We start from the raw sequence: 20,188 nt of genomic DNA on the forward strand, positions 1-20,188 counted from the left end.
AGGACTACATCCTATTGGGAGACCTCAACTTCCACCTGGAAAAGAACAACGACAGCAACACCACCACCCTTTTGGACAACCTCGCCAATCTCGGACTCAAACAACTTGTTGACCCCCCCCCACTTTGCCGGGCACACGCTCGACCCAATCTTCACCTCCAGCAAGCACATCTCCTTTAATTACACCACAGCTCTCCATTGGACAGACCACAGCTGCGTTCACTTCAACTACAAAAAGACTACGATCCACACCCACAACCAATTCTCCGGAGAAACTGAAATAAAATTACCACAGACCAGCTATTCACATCACTTCACCAAAACCCTCCTGCAAAATCAACGGACCCAAACCAAGCAGCCACCAACCTCACACAATGGATCACCCACAGCGCTAACGAATTAGCACCCCTGAAAAACCATCAAGTCAAGCAAGGCAGCAAAAAAGCCCCCTGGTTTAATGATGACCTTAAGAAATCCAAGAAGATCTGTCGCACCCTCGAGAAAGCCTGGCGAAAAAACCCAACCACTGACAACCTGACCACCTTCAAGAATGCCACCCGCAAACACCACCAACTGATCCGATCCACCAAGAAATCCGCATTCAAGGATCGGCTCGACAACAACGCCCACAACAGCAAGGAACTCTTCAACATCATCAGAGAGTTTACCAACCCCACCGCTGGCACCAACGACATCACTCCATCCCAAGACCTCTGCGACTCTCTAGCCTCGTTCTTCCACAACAAAATCGCTGACATACACAACAGCTTTGGAGACCAGCCCAACCCACCTACCTCCGAACTAAAAAACCCCTCCAACAACCTTTACGCCTGGAACCCAATCACCACTGAAGACACCATCTGCCTCATGAACACCATTCACTCGGGATCGCCAACCGACCCTTGTCCCCACCACATTTTCAACAAAGCGGACTCCATTATCGCACCTAAACTCCGAGACGTCATCAACTGCTCCCTCAACTCCGCCACCTTCCCGGAAAGCTGGAAACACGCCGAACTCAGCGCGCTCTTGAAGAAACCTACAGCAGACCCCACTGAACTTAAGAACTACCGCCCCATTTCGCTCCTCCCATTCCCTGCCAAAGTCATTGAGAAAGCTGTCAACAGTCAACTCGCCGCCTTCCTCGAATCCAACAAATCCCTCGACCCTTCACAGTCCGGCTTCCGAGCCAAACACAATACCGAGACCGCCCTCATCGCAGCAACAGACGACATTTGAACACTACTGGACAATGGAGAAACAGCTGCCCTCATCCTACTTGACCTCTCCGCTGCCTTCAACACAGTCTGTCATAACACCCTTATATACAACGCCTCAGCAACGTCGGAATACAAGGAAAAGCATTGGACTGGATAATCTCGTTCCTCGCCGGAAGAACCCAGAGAGTCCGCCTCCCCCCTTATAGATCAGAAGCCACCGATGTCATCTGTGGCGTACCCCAAGGATCTTCACTTAGCCCCACCCTCTTCAACGTATACATGAGTCCCCTCGCATCCATTGCGCGCCAACACAACCTCAACATTATCTCCTACGCAGACGACACCCAGCTGATCCTATCCCTCACCAAAGACCCAAACACCGCCAAAACCAACCTACACGAAGGGATGAAAGAAGTAGCTGAGTGGATGAAGAACAGCCGTTTAAAACTAAACTCGGACAAAACGGAAGTCCTCATCTTAGGATCATCCCCCTCCGCCTGGGACGACTCATGGTGGCCACCGGCCCTGGGAACCGCACCGAGACCAACGGACCACGCACGTAACCTGGGCTTCATCCTGGACTCCTCCCTCTCGATGACCAGACAAGTCAACGCCGTCTCATCATCTTGCTTCAACATCCTACGTATGCTCAACAAAATCTTCCGCTGGATCCCCACCGAAACAAGAAAGACGATCACCCATGCACTGGTCACTAGCCGACTAGACTACGGAAACACCCTTTACGCCGGAACCACAGCCAAACTACAGAAAAAACTTCAACGCATCCAAAACGCCTCAACCAGACTCATCCTAGACATCCCCCCCCCCCCCCCCCCCCCCAAGCTCACATTTCCGGTCACCTGAAAGACCTCCACTGGCTCCCCGTCGACAAGAGAATTACGTTCTATCTCCTCACCCACGCACACAAAGCCCTCTACGACCTAGGACCCGAATACCTCAACACGCGCCTGTCCTTCTACACCCCAACCCGCCAACTTCAATCGTCCAATCAGGCCCTCGCCGATTTCCACGCATCCAGAGATCCACCATGGGAGGAAGATCCTTCTCCTACTTGGCAGCCAAGACCTGGAATTCCCTCCCGACCCACCTCCGCCTCACACCGAACCACCTCCTTAAAACTTGGATATTTGATAAGTAAGCTCCCCCCCCCCCCCCCTCCCTCAAGCGCCTTGAGACCCTCTGGGTGAGTAGTGCGCTATACAAATTTAAACTTGACTTGACTTGACTCTTTTCACCGTGGCCCTTGTCCCAAAACTCCTTTTCCAGGGTGCTTAAGACTTTGAATTTTATTGGTGCTACAAAAGAGTCTGTGAAATACATTTAAGCAAGTAGTAATATAGGCCTATTTCTTCCAGTTATGTACCCGCCTTGTTATTCGCTTGTTGAAATCTGTGTCTATTTAGGGTAGGCCTGTGTAAACTCCAGTGCAGCAGACCAGAGGAGGCATGTTCAAGGCTTTGCTAAATTCCACTTGTTGGTTTGTGTGAAGTAGTGGTATGACTTTGTGGAGGTGAGATAATTGGAGGTTGGTCCCTCTGACAACTATCTTTACTTGAAAGGTCATGCCTAGGTAACGGACTTAATGTTTGGATTGAGACTGGCCCAAAAGAAAAATGCAAATGTCATAAGTAAATTTGGGTGTAGTTCAGTTCTTCGATTGGCATCCTCTCGTATATCTTGACAGCAAAAGGGAGAGGCATAACCCCTTAAATACCGAAGTGAAGCATATATATAGCAGTAAGATGTCAGGTGCTCCATATCATATGCTGCAAAACAGTCAAGCAGGATCAGTCACCATATTGACTTTTTCATGGGTGATGAGCAGATCCTCTATGATGTTTTCTACTGCAGTTTTCATTCCTGTGAAGGTTTAGAATCCACGTTGCGGACTTTAGAGAAATTTCATTTACTGTCAGTAGTTGAGTTGTGCTATTCTTACTGATGTTAATGGTGTTAGAGGAGTTTAAGATAGGCTGGTGGCGCTATTGATTAATCTGCACTCAAATACTTATGGCAAAGTAAGATGGGGCGGTCCTGGAGAGGTTACAGGCAGTTTTAAAGTTGCCAAGGGGGTTAGACAAGGGTGTGTGTTGGCCCCTACCCTTTTTTCTTTGTTTATCAATGGGGTGACTAAATACTTTTCTAATTATCCAACGAACGCGCCCTCCCTTGCTGGAAGGAAAATTCCCCTTCTTATGTTTGCGGACGACACTCTAATTATATCAAAAACGAGGCAGGGTCTTCAGTCCCCACTGGCCCGTTTTGAGTGTTTTTGCAGTGACCATGAGTTAGAAGTGAATGTCAAGAAGACCAAATTCATGGTCCTGCGAGGTCCTAAAACTGTGAAGGCCAAGGTGTCAATGAGTGGAGCAATTTTGGAACAAACGGAGGTCTTTACATACCTAGGAGTTACACTAAGTGAGAATCTGAGCTGGAAACCCCAGTTGGATCTTATGACTCTGAAACATGCTCAACTTGGGGGTGCCCTACTGAAGGAGCTCGCAAAATCTCTCCCTAAACCCTTGGCATCGTTGGTAAAAATATATGGTTCCAAGATAATTCCTGCAATTATTTATGGCACAGAATTGTGGGGGTATAGTGATTTAACCACTCTGAGGGTGGCTCAGAATAGGTTCCTAAGAATGGCAACTGGTCTTCCACAATCTACACCTTCCTTACCCCTGCAGCTTGATTTAGGTGTCAAATCTATCGAGGACGCAGCAAGGTATAGACCATTGGCGTTCTAGCGTCGTCTGTGGACTACACCTGAATTAGCCCTGTTTGCTGAGGCCATCACTGAGGTGAGGGGGCTTGAAGGGTCCCATCGGGTTCCCTGGTTCTCGCATCTCAGGACGCTTTTAAAAAACTTGAGCCTGGAGGCATTGTGGGTTGATCCTGCACGTGCGACCTTTCCATTAAAAAAGGCACTTAAAGACATTTATTGGCACTGGATTGCTGAGAGGAGATCCGCAATGGTTGTTGATCCCACTATGACACTCAAATTTTTGGTTGTAAAGGATGTCCCTAAATATGAAGCCTACTGGGACTTAATTACAAAGCCAAACGATCGCAAACTGTATCATCAATTACGAGTAGGCTCGTTACCTGTGAGGGAGCTTACGCACTCCTGGTCAACTGGTGGTAGCGACAAGTGTCCCTTCTGTGTAACAGCAGTAGAAAATATTGAACATCTTTTTTTTGCTGCCCTAAGTACTTGTTACCCAGGAAAGTTTGGCTTTTGCCAGTCTGTCGCCTACTAGGTACCAGATCTGCAGTGGCAGCGACTAGGATTCTTAAAACAGATACCTCAACCCCTATTGCCATTGGTGTAGCAAAATTTGTGAGCTGGGCATGGTCAATTCGTTCTCGCAACCTTGGCAAATGAAGTTCCCACAGCATATGTTTTCTATATTTTTTAGCCTGAATGTAGTATTGTTCATGTAGTAAGGGGTCTCTTTGTTTTTGTACATCATTGTCTAAAATGTAATACTTTTCTTAACTTGTTTTTAAAAATGTATGTATTTATTATCTTATATGCAAGAGTATGAATTGCTTTTTAATATGTATTTGTCTTTTATGATGCAAATCGAATAAAGACCTCTTGATGATGATGATAGGCCAGTATTTGCTTTGTATCTTTTATGGGACAGTATAACTTAACAAGATTGCCATAGAGAGGGAATGCAAACTTCAGTTTGAAAATAGGAAGTCGAATTATTCATGTATTGCACTCTACATTGATTGGCCATAATATGGATATGTGTTGCATTGAGTGTGTAACAAATGTATCTGAAACAGACTATAAGTTATAGATTCCTTAACTTAGAATTACTCCCAGGCGTCAGACTGGGTCAAGAGAATTTTTCTTCAGCAGTACCCCTGCGCGTCAGTAGGTGGTGCCTCCGCATCTGCCGTCTGTGTCGTAGTCGCCGGGATGACATTGCCTGCCTACTTAGGCGTTGCCCCTGCACGTTAATGTCCGTTCTTTCTTTTTCCGCGACAGCCTAGCGCAGATCCTGAGAGAGCTTGGCCCTTAGTCATTTTTCGGCGAAACTTTTTTTGACTTTTGTCGAACCAATTGTTTCCTGAGTCCTCAACTCCTGGTGCGCGAGGGATGTCCCATTGTCGGACCGGATTCAAGCCTTGTGACTCCTGTCACAAGCTGATTTCCGTGACGGATCCGCACCTCATGTGCCTCTGGTGCCTGGAGCGCGAACACGACCCAAAGTCGAGCTCCGACTGTTGGGCCATGAATCCGAAGTCTTTGCGGGAGTGGTCCCAAAAGCTTTTGTAGGCTCGGCAGTCAGCTCCGCGTCGCTCATGGTCTCGCTCGAGGGGAAGGTCTTGAGACTGGTTGCGGTACCATCACACCTGGTCTAAGTCTTCACACTCCTCAAGTAAATCGAAGCACAAGAAGCAGGCGAAGAAACACTGTCGCTCTTCGCCTTGCCCCCGTCAGTCGCCTGACATGGCTTGGGGCCCGGATCGTCGTCGCTCTAAGGCTCCGGGGGTGACTCCGAGCTTCCCCCCCCCGTTTCCAGGAGCCGGGGCATCCCCTGCCCAGCTTCGTATGTTCTATGAAGCCCTCCAATGTGTGTTTGGGCAGCCCGACTCTACTGGTGTGCCTTTGGGCCATGCCGAACTGATTGGGGTCCCTGTGCCTTCGATGTCCCGGTGCCGGAGACTCCCCATGGATCCAGGCTTGGCTCTGGATCGACGCCGGTCGACCTTAAACTATCATTCCTGACTATGCCCCCGGCCGTGCCCCCGGGCGACGCCATCCCCATCCCCATCCCCGAGATGGACCCGGAGCAGGATCATCATCAACCGACCTTGAATCCGACGCCTGAGGGTACTTTTGTTCCCTTGTTCATCCCAGGTGTCCCCTATCACCCTGAGGGTGGTGATGAGGACTGGGAGGGGTTGATGGACCCTTTAACAGACCAGCTGGAAGAACTGGACTGGGAGAGGAATTGGGTGACACCAGTGGTCTGGATCGCTCCCCAGACTTTAGCATGCTTTCTCCTTCTACCGTGGCTACTGAGAAGGGAGCGTCCTATGCAGTGGTGGTGCATAGGGCAGCCAAGACTTTGGGCTTAGAGCTCCCTACAATGACAGTCAGAATTAACCTCCTGACAGAGGTGCTCCAGCCGGTGGCAACTTCTCTGAACCCCTCTTGCCCTTCAATGAAGTCCTCAAGTACATCCTTCTGGGCACTTGTTCCTAGCCCAGCACAGGGGCTCCTGCGGAACGGACGATTGCCTGCCACCACTGCCCAGCTCCGGGCGATCCAATTTTCCTCACCCAACATCCTTCCTCAAGGAGCTTGGTGGTCCAAGCCTCTTCTTCCAAGGGCGCACTCCCTTCTGCACCCCCGGATAGGAAATCCAAGAAGCTGGATCATCTTGGGAAGCGCATGTTCTCTTCCTCCAACTTGGTGCTGCGGACTGTGAATACTGCATGCTTCTCGGGCCGCAATACCCATACAGTCTGGATACGGTTGCGCAAGTGCAACCTCAGTGCCCGGAGAAGGCCCTGTCCGTTCTCTCCCAGGCAGTGGCGTATGGGGGAGAGGCAGCAAAATTCACAATCCGCTGTGGACTGGATACCACTGAGACTCTGGGCAGAATGATTGCCACGTCGGTAGCCCTTTGGCAGTACTCCTGGTTGAGGACGTCTGGTTTTTCGGGGGATATTCAGTCAACCTTGCTGGACTTGCCCTTTGATGGTCATCGTCTTTTTGGTGGCAAGGCAGGCTCAGCACTGGAGCACTTTAAGGATTCTCAGGGTACGGCCAGATACTTGGGCCTTGATGGGTCCTCCCTCCACCACAGTCTCTTTCGCCCCTTTCGTGGCTACGGAAGGGGCACCCCACCATGTCTGACCCAGTCCAGCCACCGGTCCACGCAAGCTGCCCAGCCTCTACGTGGCTGCAGACGTGGGACCAAGCAACGCGGGTCTGAGAACCAGCGGGTGGGCCGGTCCACACTCACCCCCCCCCTGCAGCAGCCTCCAAACCCTCCTAGTCTGACCTTTCAGGCCCATCAGTGGCCAGTGAGTGGCAGGATTCGCCATCACCTCCCCCACTAGCAATGCATCACGTCAGACAGGTGGGTTTTGCAGATTGTCCGAAGGGGCTACTCCCTCCCCTTCAAGACTACCCCTCTCCCCATGCCACGCGTTTGTTCTAAAATAAAACTTTTCTGCTGAAATCACTGCTGCTGCTCTCGTGAGTGCTGGTTTTCCTTCAACCCGGCTGGGTAATACTAAGGAATTTGGAGCTTGCATTTGTGAGCGCGAACACCATCGCGTTACTAGCACCCGCCTTCAGAGTGACTCGTGTGTTTGGTGTTTCTGGAGCTATAATATATATAGATATATTTCCGCTCCATTCCTCGAACTCTCCCAAGGAAATCCACACTCGCGGGGAGGTTGATAAGAGAGATTTTATTTTCCAAAAGACCAGACGCGTTTCGGCGAAATTACTTTTTTGGTGTTAGTGGCGCCTCGGAAACACCATGTTTTTCAACAACACAATATTGCATAGGAACATCGAGGTTAACTGCCACAGACCTATTAACTGGAAAAGATTTACCAGCCATTGAACTCCTGGAGAACTTACGATTAGAAAGGGAGGACAACCCAACTGCCAATGAAGAAATGGCAGTGAGAGTAATAAATGTGGGAATTGATCAAGAGCGAGAAGAGAGTCCTTTTAGGCCCACTTCAATCTTTAATCCACAAATGCCATATGATGCGATAGATGTTTTTTCGGAAGCTATGGTGAACGACCTTCTAAAATTTAGATTTAAAAGCAAAGTAAAAACAACAACATGCAATCTATCCAGGGTGGAAAAAACAGCGCTTGAGAATTTGATGCAGAACAAAACAGTAATTATAAAACTCTCGGATAAAGGGGAGAATGTGGTGTTACAAACCAGGGAACCCTATTTTAATGAGGCTCTGCGGCAATTGTCGGATGGGAATTGCTATCAGAAAACCAACAATGAGGAGTATCAAAACAGCATTAAAGCCTATGACCAACTGATCCGGAAATGGTACAACAAAGCTATGCTGGGGCCAGAAGAACATCTGTTTTTGCGTAGTTCAACCTCCGTGATTCCCACCTTTTACCACATCCCCAAACTGCTCAAAGACAGCCTGCATCCACCAGGATGGCCGATCGTATCTTCTTTGAAAGGATTAACTGAACATTTATCGATGTTTATTGATCACTTTTTGTCCTTTTTTGTGGTACAGTTAGACTCCTATGTCAAGGACACAAAAGATTTCCTGAATAAAATCTCACAAACGGTATGGGATTCTACATATCAATTAATGGTATTGGACATCACCAGTCTCTATACCTGTATTGATCATAGAGATGGGGGGAAAGCTGTAAGGTTCTATCTAGAAAAACAGCAATTGCGGTATTCAGAACATAGTCAAATGTTGATGGAATTCCTCGAGCTCTATTCGAACACATTTTTTTTGTTTTTTTTGTTTGAAGAGCAACATTCTAAACAGCTGTCTGGTACGGCGATGGGCACATGCTTCGCCCCCATTTATGCGAACTAGTTCGTTGGCTGGTGGGAGGAGCGGGTGCCCAAAACCTAGCAAAGTGGAGGTGAGAGGGGCACAGTAATAGAATGGCATCGATATATCAATGATTTGTTCATTGTCTGGCAGGGAGCAGTGGACACAGCCTTTGGATATATTGATCTTTTAAACATCAACGGTCTGAACTTGCACTTCTCGGGTACAGTGAGTCGAGTGGCAGTGGACTACCTGGACCTGAGAGTGTTTGTGGAGGAAGGTAGAATCCAGACAGCTTTATACCGCAAACCAACTGCTGGGAACTCCACACTATTTGCAACCAGCAGTCCCACCCCCAAACTCATACAAAGTATACCATACGGCGAACTTCTCCGACTAAAAAGAAATAGCTCTATGGAGAAGGACTTTGAGGCGGCTGCCTCAGAGAGTATAGCCAGGTTTACTGTAAGAGGATATGACCCCATTGAACTTAATGCCACATTGAGAAGAGTGAGAGGGATTTCAAGAGAGAAATTGTTGACCAACAAGGAACTACAAAAGATAAAGAAAAAGGGTAAATTCCGGATGGTTACCCCTTATTCATCGGAAGCCAATTATTTAAAAAAGATGCTAAAAAAGAATTGGCATATTTTAAAAACTAAAAACACTATATGTGATGATATCCCCTCCTTCCCACTAGTAACCTTCAGAAAGGCTAGATCACTTTGTGATATATTGGTAAGAAGTCATCTAGAAAAACTGCCACAAAAAAATGAGTACTTTAAAGGAAATTATGGGTTTTTACCCATGTAGTAGATGTAAGGCTTTTGCTAACAGCAAAAGGGTCCTTTCGTATACTATACCAGACATAGGGAGGGTTAAGAAAATAACCAAGTTCATAACATGCAGTACGCCTTATGCGGTATACTGCCTGGTATGCCTGTGTGGGCTACGTTATATAGGCAGTACAGTTCATCAATTAAAAATTAGGATCCTGGAACACCTAAGGGCCATTGATAAGGTAGACCAGGCATACCCTGTGGCCCGTAATTTCGCAGAAAAATACCAAATTTACCAAAACCAATTGCAGTTTTTTGGTTTAGATTGTGTTCCTTTAAATGTCTTCGGGAGTGACAGGGTATGCAAATTGCGAAGACTTGAATCCCCATACATAATAGCTTTACTCACAAAATATCCACGAGGTTTAAATAGTGGGGAGAAATTAGCGGTACATATAGGTTCATAAATGTTGCATTGCGCTGAAAACTGTAAAAAACATTGTTGAAGAAGTATGAGGAAATAGGGGGAACCCTGTTTACCTGTGTTTATTAATGAAAATGATTGATGCATCGCCTGTTGAAATAAGTTATTATGAAGTAAGAAAAAAAAATGTAACATTAATGAAATACCTCATGATTTATGACGTGAAATCAGAATGACTTTTGATTGTTTTTATGCATGATTTACAGTGAGAGGATATAAGCCGATCCACGGCGAGATAATGGAATGATGAATACTATGAAATTAACTGTATTTACGGTTAGACTTGCATGACTAAAGCACTAGTGAGCCGATTCGCGGCAGGATCGTAATTGTGCTTTGGAGCTGTTTGCTGAAAATAGCAAACATTCGGCATGCCGATAGACGGTTATAATATGAATTGCAAGGATGGATGATTATATTTCATTTGTATTTGCGATACGTTTCATAATAAGAAATGTTTTATTATATATATATATATATAAATAGAGCCCAAGGGAAATATTTCCTGAATATGAAGTTATACAATATGTAGATGCAGTGGAGAATTTTACTGTGTTAAAATAGTGTCAATATTAGAGGATTGCCGCGAGTCCTATCACTGTTTCCATGCAATATTGTGTTGTTGAGAAACATGGCGTTTCCGAGGTGCCACTAACATCGAAAAATGCACACAGTCTGGTGACGGTCGTCACCAGGCCCTACCCGCACTACTGGCGGCAGAACTCCATCTGCCTTAATAAACTCATAAAATATGAAGTTTGTTACTTACTCATTGGGTTTTAATTATGTGGATTAACTTACATTTTTCATTTCATCAAACTTTTTCCAAAGTACATTTGTAAATCACCAGTCAATTTCGATATGTCATAATCCTGAGCTAGACATATGAATAACTGTCTAAACAAAAACATTCATTTTTGCAAAACATGACAATTTCGTCCAGTCCCAATGCAATTCGGGAGTAATCCCTTCGTCAGGGGCACTGTAAGGAATAATGAACATACAATAAACAACCTTGTTGCAAACATTCAATACATTAACAAAGCGAGTCAAATCACTTTTTGTAGCTCAATGTAGTATACTGTTCTGCAAAAAATGTTAGAATATATTCAAAAAGAAACTGAATTAGGAATCAAAGAGAAAAAGAAACAACCATGTGAATTAAGTCCAACCGAAAAAAAAGGTAATCTTTCTATGACTGGTATCGATTTAGGTTTCTGACCAGTGGTAGTCTGGGTTAGAAAGTGGCGACAAGATGGCAACATATTAAGACTCTGAAGATACGGGGTGAAACAATTATCACTATGGGCTCACGTAATGAAAGGAAAACATACAACGCTTATGTTGCAAACTAAAACTGGTACATCATAATAGTCATACTGTGACACTCGGTAAATCCTTCATGGTGGGTAAAAGCAGTCGCTATTCAATGCCCCTAATCAACTGTGGGTGCCTGTAAACTGTCATAGAAATACCAGTACGTATGGCAAGGAACTTAAGAGAAATACCTGAGGTATTGAGATGGTCGGCCAATGAAAACGCGTGGATGAGAACAATAAACGAAAGTCCAACCAAACTTACTGGCACCTGTGGATGAACATACAAAACTTCACATACTAGACAAACGCGAAGAGTTTTGAGGTTACGATATAATTTCTCCAACAAACCAAAATACCTGAGAAGGGGTGCTTATGTCCAAAATGTAGTTCACTTATGAAAACCGCAGAGTGCAATGTTTCCCTTTAACTCGGACGATCCGCTTTCGTTCTAATGAAATAATGTAATAAAATACTCAAAAGCTGCGTGTTGTCACAGCTGATGGTTTAAGTTTTTACTATTGTGGGTCTAACATACCTGCAAGACGAGATAAATCGTTATGAAAGACTTCTTGCGTGGAACCGCCAAACTCGACCTCCACCTAGCCAAAACTTTCCGACTGGATTATAGTGGAGCGGACATAAATAGCGGACTGAAGAAGTAAGCTTTCAGCCTGACTGTTTCAAAATGAGTCAACATCAATGATGGACTAAAATCCACAGAAGCGGCGTCTGCCATATTGGTAGTTTTTAAAAAATAAGTTGGAGACTATCCAACCTTAGTCCTTCATAATACATGAACATAAATGGAAAATAAAAGTTCTTCAAAGCGTTGTTAACCATATTAATGTGATTAGAGTCGAAGCCTCAAATACACACGCAAAACCGGCAACAGCCATCTAGGTAATTGTCATAAATAAAGTTTTGACTATCCAACCTTAGTTCTAATAATATGAACATAAACGTAGGACGATGGTTTAAATAAACATCGACGACCATATTAGCATGGTTAAAATCGAGCCCTCAGAAGACACCAGAATGGTGATTAAATGATACCAAGCAAAGTAATTAAAAAAAAAAACTGAAATAAAAGGTGCATAAAGAAAAGTGTGAGGAAAGGAAAGAAAGAACATTTTGTTGCGGCTTATAGTAATTGAAGCGGTTATCCAAAACCAATATTAACATGCATCAGTTTAATAGTTAATATATGAGGCCCGAGGCAAACACTCATATTACATACTTGGCGTTCTATTTAACCATCATGATGTGTTCTGTTTATGGTTTGATAGCTGAAGATTTTGACCTGTAAGTACTGAAATTTAATGTAAAAAATGATAAGATAAACTTTAATGTCAGTGCTGAAAGAACACTTGTGTGTTGGCTAGGATACTAATCAAAGAAAGCATATAATATCCAGTTTATCATTGAGACCTTTCGGTATCAAAGTTTCAAGGAAATCTATCCACCAGATTTCTCGTTGAGACAGCCATCTAGCATTGTTTCGATCTGGCAAAATTTGTATCTGTTCTAACACTTGGAACCTGAGCTGAGGGATAGTTTGTTTCATCTCTATCCAATGAGTAACCAAGCTTGATGTCAGAGTTTTATTTCGGATTCGGCTTTTATGCTCCGTTATCCTTATTTTAACTTTGCGTTCCGTTTTCCCTATGTACAGTTTTCCACAAGGGCATTTGATGCTGTAAATAACGTGAGCTGAATTGCAATCAGTCCGTTGTCTTAGTTTGATTTTTTTTGCCATTTTGGGGATGTAACAGGAATGTACCTTCTGTAACGTTATTGCAATGCGTACAGTTTTGGCATTTTTTCATGCCTAGAATTGGATGATGCTTAAATTGCTCTTTCTTAGTGCGGGCCACAAGTTCATGTAAGTTCTTGCTTCTCGTGGAAGCGAAAAGGGGTTTGTTGACAAATATTCCTTGGAAATCTTCTTCCTGTTGTAATATTTCCCAACGTTTGTTAACAATGTTTTTGATTTGTTGGGATTGAACAGAAAATTTTGTCACTAACACTAGTCTATCTTTCTTTGATTTCGGTTTGTTTTGTATGAGTTCTTGTCTTGATAAGGGGAGTATCCTTTCTAACCCAGACTACCACTGGTCAGAAACCTAAATCGATACCCGTCATAGAAAGATTACCTTTTTTTTCGGTTGGACTTAATTTACATGGCTGTTTCTTTTTCTCTTTGATTCCTAATTCAGTTTCTTTTTGAAAATATTCTAACATTTTATGCAGAACAGTATACTACATTGAGCTACAAATAGTGATTTGAGTCGCTTTGTATATGTATTGAATGCTTGTAATAAGGTTGTTTATTGCATGTTCATTATTCCTTACAGTGCCCCTGACGAAGGGATTACTCCCGAAATGCATTGGGACTGGACGAAATTGTCATGTTTTGCAAAAATAAATGTTTTTGTTTAGACAGTTATTCATATGTCTAGCTCAGGATTATGACATATCGAAATTGACTAGTGATTTACAAATGTACTTTGGAAAAAGTTTGATGAAATGAAAAATTTGAGTTAATCCACATAATTAAAACACAATGAGCAAGTAACAAACTTCGTATTTTATGAGTTTATTAAGGCAGATGGAGTTCTGCCGCCAGTAGTGCGGGTAGGGCTTGGTGACTGTGCATTTCTAGTTTAATTAGAGGGTTGCTCCCTCTATACCACCCAGCACACCCTTTACAAAATTGTGAGTAAAACAGTATAAATTTAAAGTTCAGACTTACTAGGAGTGCGCTACACAACCCAATTTTTTCTTACTAACATCGAAAAAGGCATTTCGCCGAAACATGTATGTTGCTGCTGGTCTTTTGAAAAATAAAATCTCTTATCAACGTCCCCGCGAGTGTGGATTTCCTTGGGAGAGTTCGAGGAATGGAGCGGAAATAATTTTGCGGTGTCCACAACCGCAAGTCTGCACACGCCTGCGAGTGCCCGGCTGTAATTGTGGAATTGGAGCATATATATATATATATATATATATATATATATATATATATATATATATATATATATATACACACACACACACACACACACACACACACACACACACACACACACACACACACACACACACACACACACACACACACACACACACACACACACACACACACACACACACACACACACACACACACACACACACACACACACACACACACACACACACACACACACACACACACACACACACACACACACACACACACACACACACACACACACACACACACACACACACACACACACACACACACACACACACACACACACACACACACACACACACACACACACACACACACACACACACACACACACACACACACACACACACACACACACACACACACACACACACACACACACACACACACACACACACACACACACCTACACACACCTACACACACCTACACACACCTACACACACCTACACACACACCTACACACACACCTACACACACCTACACACACCTGGCGGTTAGCCTGTCATGTTGGTGCCACCCATGAATCTGATGCTGGGGGAGTGGGTCTCTTTGTGACTCATGAGCTCCCTAATCCACGAGAATATATCCTGAATGGATTCAAGTAAAACTTCTCTTGCTGTTACAGCTGCCTCAGGAGATATGCAGGCATATCAGATTCGGAGCTCCTCAACCACTTCCACCCTTCCGCAAACAGTAGTGATGACTTCGCCTGTCTCCCTTGGTTCTCCGTCAACCAAAACAGATGATCCACAGCTGAAACGAGAAATACGTCTAATGAAAAACAGGTACGTTGTTCTTATTCGTTGTGGAATTAAACTTTTTTACATTTCTCATTGTATAACCTTTTTCACATTTAATCTATATATTTTTACTCCAGTTATTTAGTGGTTATCTGGATTGAAAGCCTTACTGTTGATTAATTTCATCCTTTATGGGACTTTCTGGAAACCTACATTAGAAACGTGGCCTACAAATAGTAACCTCAGTTGGCCTAGGATGCGGAAGCAAGGGTGGGAAGGTCCGGGTAGAGGAGGATTGGTCAGGATGCAGGGGAAACTGTTGCTCTTACACCATACATAACTGACTTGTTTAGTCAGTCTTCAGTCATGAAAACTAATATTTTGGTTTACAAATGAATCTTCCAAATGTATAGTACGCATGCGCATTAACAGTCCTGAGATAATTCTTAACCATTGAATCTTCCCAATGTACATTTGCTTTGCCGCCCTTCCTGGTTTTTAGTGGTGGAGTTTGTAGAAGGCTTTCTTAAATGGTTATTTCCATCTAAATAGACAGTCCTGCGACTCAAGGAAAACTATAACACCTTATCTGCTCTCATTGATGTTTTATGAATTTTTGGACAGTGAACCTTGAAAGTAAACCTGTTTTGCTGGTATTACAAGTAAAGGGGCAATGAGGCAAGTAGCTATTTCAAGCCTGAAAAATAGCATATCCAGGAAATAGAAGGAGTTCAAGCGAGCATAAATTTCAAAGATTAAACACTATTGAAACCATTTGTAAATGTTAACTTGCATTTTTATAGTTTTTAATTATATATTAATTTAATTGCACCACAGGCCTAGTCAACCTTCCAAACAAAAAATACATCTCTGATATTTCTTCTTACACCTTTTAACTCTAGATATATAACAAATTTGGATCAAACCTTGCACTGCAACATAATTTTGCTCCTATAAAGATATTTACACAGCTGCTGATTCTGCTCTATCTATTCTTTGTTTCAGTTAACCATGCACAGGTATTGAATGTGCCATCCTGTATAGGTTTGAGGAATGTTTAATACAATGAATCAATCACTATATTTCACCAGTACAAAAGAACAGCATAAAAAGTATTCTGCATTGAATATACAATCATTAAAAGTTTTAAATATGAATGATTAATCCATTGATGCATTTTCTGTACTCTCCTACTTTTGATACAAACATTGCTGCTTTTGCTGTACCTGCGAAGCTCGCACTGGTGATGGCTTTGCTTTATGTGTCTTGTTTTTTAAAGAAGTTGACATTGATGCTGCCCTTGTATGTTTTCTAGATGAGGGATGATTATTCTACTTCTGCTTCTGCTGTGTATGTATGTGAAGGATGTTTGTGTTGCTGTTCCTGGACTGTGAATTGTATGTGAGTAAAGTCTTAGCTGTTGCTACTCCTAACATTCTCTTTTTGTTGTATCAGGATAGCTTGCCCTGTTGTTGGCCCCTCACAACCCTTACTCCCATTCAGTGAAGTCGTTACGGATGTCTTACAATGGTCCTGTTCCAAGATCTGCACAGGCGCTTCTTTGAATAGGATGATTGCCTACCTCCATCGCCCCGCTTCTGAGGATCCCAGTTTCCTTACCCAGCACCCCACCCTGGCGAGCTTTGTGTTCTAAGACTCCTAATCTCGTATCTACCCTGGTCCCTTGGAAAGGAAATCCAAGAGACTGGACACCTTTGGTAAGAGAATATGCCGTCCTGGCACTGCGGTTGGTGAACACCCCGTTCATATTGGGCCAGTATTCCTACACACTATGAGATTTGGTTACGCAAGTACTGCCAGTGGTCCTTAAGGAGGTCCAGGTCATACTCTCTTCTCGCTGTTAGCGATGGGAGGGAGGCAGCTAAGTTCACTGTCTGATGTGGACTTAACATAACTGACTTGCTGAGCAGAGCGACTGTATTGCTAGTGGCCTTGCGGCACCAAGCCTAGCTGAGAAAATCTGGCCCATTAAAGGATGTCCATGCTTCACTCATGGACATGCCCTGCTGGACGGCAGCTGTGGTTCTGGAACTGCAGCTCCTTTCTGTGGAGGTGTCCATCTGCCCATTAATCGGTGTACTTAATCAGTGCGAAATGGGGGTTGAGCCTGAGCTCCCCTACAGTGAAACCCTATATGATATTTTGTTGGGACCTTGTGCTAAGTCTGCTATGGGGGCCAAAGTGTACCGGTCTGTAGCACATAGACATCATCTGCTCCAGGGACCCAGCCTGCCTACTCTGGGCAGCTTTGTGGTACTAGTTGCTACAGCCTCCCCTGACATCAGCGCCTTTCCTATCATCCCTCCGGACAGGGAGCCTAGATGTCTCAGTACTTTTGGTCTGCATATTTTTTTCTGCCACCAGTTCAGCCTTGCGTTCACTTAGTACCGCTACTGTCGTGCCTGGTTACTCAACTCTGTTTTTTTGGAGGCTGTTCAATCTTCCTTGGTGGACAGGCCTTTTGATGGTGTACATCTGATCGGCGATCACGCAGATTCTGCGTTAGTGTTTTCGGTACAGTCGGGGTGGAGGACAGTAGGGGTGGAACAGAATCTTAACTCTGTTCTTCTATACCATCTGCCTCACTTGTTGCTCCTGTACTAGGCTTGTACGTGTGTAGTCTTAATTTCTCTCACATGTAAGCCCTTCAAGGGCAATGCCTACGTGTGGCACCCGGTGATTTGCTTCTGGCCTATGCAGGTTTTTTTTATTATTTCTTCAACTGTCGATGACAGGTCATGGTCTCCGTTAACTGGGACGTATATTGCCATTGGGCTTCCAACGACTGTTGATGCAATGTATTCTTCATTCTGAAGGTGGTTTTTTGTACCCTTGTTCTAATTCTATATAGGGTATTTTGCTTGCATTGTGCGGATGCACTGATGAATTGTTCCCGGTCTTACTGGAAACATTGTCTGTATGCTTATAGGCATTCCTACATATGTTTCTGGCACTTTAGTACCCCTTATAGGGGACTTCAAATTATGTGCATAGGGTGAGATTCTGCAAGGGAGTTTCTGCTTTGTACCTGTGCCCCTTCCCTCCTTGTTTTGTAGAGTGTATTGCTCCTCACCATGTTTTTTTTCCTTTCACTCTATCTGGCGTCCTTCCTTCCCTAGCATACTCAGAGGGCTGGTGCACAGTTCTTGGCCTACGGTATATTGTCTGCTCCTGGCCTATGCAGTGTTCCCTCTTACGTTCTTTCAGGCTGTTGGCATTTCTGTTTGTGCTAGCTGTCACTAAGCATTTGCAAGAAGGGCGCCTGCCACCTCTGTTTCTCTCAAGATTCCTTGTTGGAGTATCTTGAAGGTATCTTGGCTATGGGTGGATTACTCTTTTGACCCTTTCTTTCCTATGCCACTGCCTTAGCTGTCTTTAATCTGCTTCTACCCTGCATGAAGCTGTTATTTGCTATTCGTTTTTTGGCAGTGCCTTGTACCTTTGTTGTTATAGCAAACACTTCTATAGCAGTTCAGATACCAACCACAGCCCTTAGTTACCGAACTGATTATTCATTAGAAGTCCCTTTCTACCCCTTTTTCAGGCTTCATGGCTGTTTTTTAGGTTTCGCCTGGCGTTACTGCGCAAGCAGTTCGCGCAGGCGAAATCTAATGATTACAATATGGGATATAGGAACGTCCCCCGGCTCCCATTGGCTAGCTCCATAAATGGAGGCTAGCCATTGGAAGCCGGATCTGTCCGTCAAGGCCGGACCAGATTCGTGGGCGTTCCCGCGATTTCTTCCCTCTCCGATCGTCATCGCGGCGGTGGGCGGAGTTTCGTTTTTTATGTGTTTGTTTTCGCCATTCTGCGGCCGACCGCCGCCGGAGGAAGTCCAGGTGAGTGCCTTCCTTGCCGTTTCCTCCCCCTCCCGCTGTCCGTGTGCCTGCCCGCCCCCCTCCCGCTGTCCCTGTGCTTGCCCGCCCTCCTTGTTCTATTTCTGTCGCTCCGCTTCGTGCTCAATTGGCCCACAGCATTCGTCCCTCCCACCTCCTCACATGTCGCTGGATGTCCCCCCATCTACCCCCTCATGTTTTCTAAATTCCTTGCACAGCCGTTCGTTGTTTTCCTTTAAGTATCTGCAGTTAAAAGTTACTGTTTTGGTTTGCACTTCCCTGCCAGGGTAGAACCGTTGGTATGCCCCTCCCACACTACGTCCAGCTGCCCGCACTCTACTTGTCTTCGCTGTGTTTATAGTGGCGGAGGGGGCAGCGGCGCAAGCCATGGAGCATGGAGTAATGGTAGAAGCAGCAGCATTGTCTCCTGAAGGTACTCTTTTGTACTTTTCAGCACTTCCCCTCCCCTGGATCCCCCAGACAGTACAAGCATCACACAAAACAACGCATGTGAAGGTGGCCTTCATGCTCCTTTCCCGGGCAGGAGGGCCGGGGTAGTAGATGCTGTGTTGCACAGCCCCCATCTGACAGACAGCCCTTTTCCTGAAGCGTGGTCTCTGTGTGGGCTCTACATTGCTTCAGAACAGTCAGTTCTCCCTGCTACGCACACACGTGGTGTGGTTGTACTAATGTTGTGTATTTGCCAGGAGTCATTGTTAAATGTACATGAGGGGCCGACGGAGAAGATCAGTTTGATATTGCTTATTTTTGCACATTTTATATATTTTTAGTGCATGAAAGCTGACTCTCCACCACACAATCACCCCCTCCTTCTGCGGAATAAATGTAAAAAAAAATAACACTGAAAACAAATAAACAGCAGTACACCACCATTATTGCATTGCATTACCAATGGCACACTGCGTCTAATGTGTGGCACCCCACCTCCCCTCTGGCTTAACCCTGCACCCTAGCCACCCCGTTTTCACTCTGCATACCGACCGTCTCACAGAAACTTGTCTCCACCCGTGTCTAAGTTTGCAAAGGCCAGTGGTGGTGCAGGGAGCTGTCACTCCCTCCTCGTTCATCAGACACGTCATTTTGTCATGTTCATGGCAGTAGTGAGCCCATTACAGTTCCTGAGCTATCCACCAAAAGATGAAAAATGCCTGCATTTTAAAGTGTTATAGACATTTAAATAACATGCTGTG

The 20,188-nt window shown here is 44.8% G+C and overlaps 1 protein-coding gene across 5 annotated transcripts in view; it reads left to right on the forward strand.

The window, feature by feature from the left end:
- ATF1 (activating transcription factor 1) overlaps positions 1 to 20,188 on the forward strand; it is a 331,728-nt gene that overhangs the window by 251,126 nt on the left and 60,414 nt on the right. For all 5 annotated transcript variants that reach the window (XM_086966306.1, XM_086966315.1, XM_086966297.1 and 2 more), the window contains one exon: positions 15,006 to 15,165. In XM_086966306.1, the coding sequence (XP_086822432.1) occupies positions 15,006 to 15,165 (160 nt within the window). The remainder of the gene's footprint in view (positions 1 to 15,005; positions 15,166 to 20,188) is intronic.

This window comes from Lissotriton vulgaris, chromosome 1_1 (assembly GCF_964263255.1).
Source record: "Lissotriton vulgaris chromosome 1_1, aLisVul1.2, whole genome shotgun sequence".
Taxonomy (NCBI): domain Eukaryota; kingdom Metazoa; phylum Chordata; class Amphibia; order Caudata; family Salamandridae; genus Lissotriton; species Lissotriton vulgaris.